Source organism: Monodon monoceros, unplaced genomic scaffold (genome assembly GCF_005190385.1).
Source record: "Monodon monoceros isolate NGI ecotype Baffin Bay Population unplaced genomic scaffold, NGI_Narwhal_1 Super_Scaffold_22, whole genome shotgun sequence".
Taxonomy (NCBI): domain Eukaryota; kingdom Metazoa; phylum Chordata; class Mammalia; order Artiodactyla; family Monodontidae; genus Monodon; species Monodon monoceros.
In genome coordinates this window covers 37,858,228-37,864,125 of record NW_021703779.1, presented here as the reverse complement: position 1 = coordinate 37,864,125, position 5,898 = coordinate 37,858,228, and the positions used below count along the sequence as shown (strand labels likewise).

Below are 5,898 nucleotides of genomic sequence, written 5' to 3'. Positions count from 1 at the left end.
GTGTCCCTACCTCCACGCAGACAGACAAACTCCACTGCTTCCTAGCTCCAATTTTACTAATTTTTATTCTGTAATTCTATGTAATATTTAATTTGTAAAACAAGGTTTACTGGGCTTCCCTGGTGGTGCAGTGGTTAAGAATCCACCTGCCAATGCAGGGAACATGGGTTCGAGCCCTGGTCTGGGAAGATCGCACATGCCGTGGAGCAACGAAGCCCGTGCGCCACAACTACTGAGCCCGCGTGCCGCAACTACTGAAGCCTGCTAGCCTAGAGCCCGTGCTCCACAACAGGAGAAGCCACCACAATGAGAAGCCTGCGCACCACAACAAAAGAGTAGCCCCCGCTCGCCACAACTAGAGAAAGCCCGTGCACAGCAACGAAGACCCAACACAGCCAAAAATAAATGAATAATTTTTTTTAAAAATTACCGCTTTAAAACTTACAATGAAAAAGATGGAAAACCATTGTCTCACTGAACTTCTCTAGACCTACCCATATTTCCAGGCTCTTCCTTTCAAAAGATTTTTGTTCACTTCCCTCAGTTCATTCACCCACTTTGCAGAAATATGGACATCTGCCGCAGAATATGGACATGTGCCAATGATTGTTTAGGAATTAACGATGAAGTACACAATCCTTCTCTTAGTTTGGGTTCCTCCTGCAAAAGCAGAGCCGGAGAAAAAGGCTTTCATTTGGGACTGTGATCCCAGGGGGCAGGATAGCAGGAGAGGGCTTGTGAAACAGGGAAGGAAAGAAGCCAACACGAGTCTGCATGCATCAGTAAGTTGGCCATCCACTCCCCAGGCTCCACCAGGAATCCAGAGTGCAAGGGATTCATGCCCCTCCCCTCTCCCAGCAGGCCTGAAGTCCAGATGGCAGCAAGTGATATATAAATATACTCTAGCTCCTTCGCCAGTGGGGTGGAGGTAGGCCATGGGGGTAACTCTTCTACATTGACTTCTAGAGTTTCTCAGGAGCATTAAGCTCTAGTTGCCTACAGTAGGAACTGCTTTTCCAATGCATCCTTTGCCTCTTGCCCTTCTCTGTCTCACTTCCCCCATCCCCTACCAGTATTTTCGGCAAATCTCCTCCTGAGTAAACTACTTGCACTCGAGTCCTTGTCTCAGGGTCAGCTTCTAAGGGAACCCAATCTAAGGCAGGGATATTTAATAGAATATCAGAAATTTGGGTTTGGAATATGAGAGAGAGAAATATAGATTCAAAACCAAATAGCACTTTTATTTTTATATTACACAATATCCAACATAATTCTCCAAGTACTGTGGACAATTCTTGGGTGGACTGATGTACACCTTCAGATGCTACATGGCTGAACTAGTATTAATCTCCACTTCTGGCAGCATGATTGGTCCCAAAAAAGCTGACTGCTTCTCATTGTTTTACTAATTTCTCACCAATGGCACCCAGTAGGACATCTGGGATACCTTCCTTGTTTATGGTAGCTTTTGGTTTCTTAGGTGTTCCAATCTTTGGTTGAGAATTTCTGGTTCCTGGCTTAGTTCTCCTTTTGAACCAATTCCTGTATTTACCGCATTTGGAGAATGGCTGCATGGAAGGGAAATGATTCTTAGTGGAAGAAATGAAACCATGGAGTGACCTACCGTCAGGCTTAACAATCAGTTAGTTTAAATATCAGTGACTTTTTAAATGTATTTTAAAACTGTGATGACAGAACAGCATGCATATTTAGATGTATTTATCAAATATTAACCCATTGAAGACCACTGAAGCACAACCTCACTTTTGTGCATTCAGAATGAAGGTTCTCCTACTGGACATACAGTCAATGGTCACACTAAATATTTGTTGAAAGAAGGGCTTTCTAGGTCTGTATCTAAATTTCATATAACGTGTCATTGACTAGGAAAGTTTTTGTCAGTCTCGGGTGTGTGTGTGTGTGTGTGTGTGTGTGTGTGTGTGTTTGTGTGTGTGTGTGTGTGTGTGTGTGTGTGGTAGAACCACAGACCTATCTGCTCAGCCCTTGTCCTAGGGCAATAACAAGTGAATCGTGTAAAGAGGAATGTTGGAAAGAGTGCCGATCTTTTCTAAATTTTCGGCTTGTGGTAATGTTGACTAGATTGAGAGTTTTTAGCTTGATGGCAAAAACTCAAAATTTGGATTTTTCTTAGGGCAACTTTCATGAAGCAGATAATTAGCCAATGGTAGGCGAAAGAGATTACTTTTAAATAATGTGCAACTGAGATCTGTAATACCTGGTGATTTCTTTAAAATATTTTGTCTGTGGCCCAGGTCAGAAGGTCACAATCACGGTACTCTTGCCCTAGCATGAACCGCCAATGTGTTACTGCATTTCAGAAAACTCAAGAACTTCGGGAGGGCTGACTCATTCTATCTTGAACAGCTTGTATATTCAGATCACAGTATGTGGGGTGGGTGCTGTGTACACTGAAAAGCAAAATCCCAATGCACTGGATTTTGCTTTTGGATTTTCAGCGTCTCCCTCAACATCCTGTTTACAGCTAAACATGCACAGACTCACTGTGCCTGCCAGCCAGGACCAATTGCGTTTGTGCGGGTCTGTGCTGCCTTTCAGGCAGGTTTTTGAAAAGAGTGGCCTGGAGTATTTCTGAATAATGAAAGTTGGTTTTTTTGCCCCCTCACATACCGGAGGGTTTTCCTGTAGACCTGAAGATCGGCTTTTGAATCCCTGAAAGCCCTTACCACACAATACAGCTTTTTTCAAAGAGTACTGGTATCAGGAAATTCTTTTTCTGAGAAGAATAACACAGTTTTAAAGTGATTGCAGAGCTCCTGAAGTTAGTAGGACTTTGGAGAATACAGGACAACTTGAACTTAAGGTACTTAAGACCCTTGTAAAAGTTTTATGGTTCTTTCATGCTTTTGCTTTTGTGTTCTAAAATGTAGAAAGACGTTGAGGGAGAGAAGAGGAAGCAAAATGTTAACAGAAGGGGGAAAAAAAAACCTCTTGTGAATGCTACCTGGAGGGTAAAATGTGAAACTGGATCTTAATTTCCTTTTTGTTTTTGAGAAGAATGTCACTGCCTATGAAATATGAGGCCTGTGAAAGACAGAATGTTCCGAAGTCACTCTTTGGGACAGTCCCCAACTTCCACATGTGGGGTGTTTTTCTCATGTGACTGATTGAACAAATTGTAACTGACAGTGAAAACTCTGGAGCCCCCTTTTCTCCACTCACAAATCTCAGTCTTCCAATTACCTGTCACCTATCATTTATTCTTCATTCCATAAATATTGTGGTAATACCTACTATATGCCAGCTACAGCATCATGTTGTGAAGCTGAAGACAATCCTGAGAAAAACAGACACCTTCCCCTGTGTCTTGGAATTGACCATCTAGTGTACACAGATAATAAACATAATTGCCACAACTCCGAGCGCTGTCAAGGACAATAAGAGAGGCCATGAAAGCACCCTATCTGCTTTGGAGGTCAGGAAACAGGCTCTTGTAAGGCAGTCATGACTGAGCTGAAATCTGAAGGGGCACTGCAGGCTGTGGGAAGAACCCAGGGAAAAACTCTGGGACAGGAAGGGAGGAGAGCGCTCCTGGAGCCGAAAGGCCAGCATACAAAGCTAGAGGCAGGGTGCGGAGAACTGGGGTGCGGGGGGAGCCCATCATAGAGCTGCTTTCTGCCTCTTCTGGATTTGGGTCTTTATGTGAAAGAAAATGGGCAGCCGTTAAAGGGTTTGAAAGAGAGATGCGACAAGATTTGATGGCGTTTTTAAAAGACCACACTGAATAGAGGGTGAATGAGAGGTCGGAAGGCAGCAGGAGGGGTGATGGGGGTGAGGGCTAGTTCAGAGGCTGTGACGGTGACCCCGACCATAGATGGTGGTGACTTGAATCAGGGTGGCGGCAGAACTGGAGTTTCTTGAAATATTTAAGCCAGTAGCGAAGGGCTGGATAGGAGAAGAAACAATATGTGATCATGGAGGATTGGGTGGGGGGGCAGAGGGAGGAGTTCCCAGCCAGTGTAAGTGGCTGGGCATTGGGACCTTTAACCGAGGGTCAGGGTAGGAAGGGCCCTCTAGCCCCTAGGCCTCCAATCTTTCCACCCCAAGGAGTGGCTTTGAAACTTTGGCCTGTGACCCCCAGGGAGAAATACGTTTTACACTGTCCGCCCGCACACAGACGGGATAGAGAAATTCACAAGACAGTGCGTCCCCGTTTCACGTGCAACGAAGGCAGATTTCCTATCTTACACTATTAAACAAACAAACAAAAACATAGGTCCTCTTGGCCTCCCCTCCCCCCTCCCCCCAGGCGTTGACGGCGGCGCAGATGGCGGCGGGGACCACTGTGGCATCACCCGCGTTGGACTCTGTGACACCAGGGCCGGGAAGTCCCAGAAGTGGGATGAGTCGAACTTCCTGGCGACCTACCGCCCAGCGTACAGAAACTGCGATTTCATGAAGATGAATGAGCCCGGCGCTCGCCAGCTCGGTCTGGAGGAGGACGGGAAGGAGGTGCAAAGAGTGATTTCGAAACTAAAGAAGCCATGACCCTCGACAGCTTAGCTAATAAATTAGCCACCACTGATACCTCGGAGCTCAACTATCCAGTGCGGGAGCCGAAGAAGGATGGGGCGCACACCAGCAAAACCTTCCTGGACAAACCAGAGAAACAGCGTCAGTTCGAAATGAAAAGGAAGCTTCACTGCAACCAAGGACTGAACATCAAATTGGCCAGACAGCTGATTTCCAAAGATCTACAACGTGAGGAGGTTGAGGACGAAAACAAAGAAAGTTGGCGTGCCACCAGCCAAGACAAGACTACCACCATGAAAGAATCAGAGGACAGCCCCACCAGCGAAGAGGAACTGCAGACCCAGTCATTCAACGACGAGAAGACAACGTTTGATCAACGCTGCAATTGTTTGTCAGATCCAAACCCTGTTACTATAACCTGCGGCTTCTTGTTCTGTAGAGCTCATGCTTCAAGTACTGAAATACTTATCAGTTAAATTGTACTGCGATAATTAAACGGTAAACTTAGAAGATAATAGGTTAACTGGAAAAATCCCTGCTTGCTATTCTGTCTGGTTCTTTGCCACAAATACCAATTCTGATATTCGTCTAAAGCCCCATTACTTTGAGAAAACTGTTGGTTAATGTACGTAGCATATAGCTTTCGATGTGTTAAATGTTTAAAGGGGGACTGATTTATATTCACTTCTAGCTGTACTAACTTTTATAGAAAAGGTTTTGTTACAAAATCTAAATGCAATTGGTACAGTGGATTATGTAGTCTGATAAATATTCAGGCTGAAAAATACTTGTCTTTAGGGTGATTGGCCTGTTTAATTGAGAGGAGATATAAGAGTTATTGTTACATTTTACCTTTAAATTTTCCCTTTATTTGCTTTCAGTGTTTATAAGGAAATGATTGCATGCTTTCTCAATAAAAAAATAGTCCTTTTTCCATGGATTATCAGGTTAAAATGGTGCCAACGTCTATTTTGTTTTTGTGCACTAGATGGGCAGATTTGATATCAATTATTTGTAAAAGTCTAATATTATCTAAGTGGTTCCTTAGACCTGTCTTACCCTCTCCACGCTTTGTTTCCTCAGTCCTCCTGGGGCATACACAGCACAAGGCTTTATGGAGTATCATAGATTGTCAAAATATTAGAAACTCTTCGTTCTCTCAAATATTCTTTTATTTGTTGCAGTAATGTCACTTCTATTTCAACCATCATGGCCTCTTCAGGCTTTTAATATGTGGAGAAAATAGATTGGATAGCAGAAGTGCTATAGTCAGGAAAAAGAATCCAACTGCTACATTTCTACACCTTTTTGGTTTACAGCCTGCTAAATAATTTGCTATTATGAGTTCATCATTTGTCCTAATTAGCTTTTAGAGAACTGAGGTTT

The 5,898-nt window shown here is 43.9% G+C and overlaps 1 protein-coding gene across 1 annotated transcript; it reads left to right on the top strand.

Moving 5' to 3' along the window:
• Positions 1-3,953: 3,953 nt before the first annotated feature.
• PPP1R2C (PPP1R2C family member C) lies at positions 3,954-4,988 on the top strand. Its single transcript, XM_029240170.1, is given in 3 exon segments — positions 3,954-4,038; positions 4,289-4,486; positions 4,489-4,988. Coding segments are annotated over 3 exon segments (783 nt in total).
• The last annotated feature ends 910 nt before the right edge of the window (positions 4,989-5,898 follow it).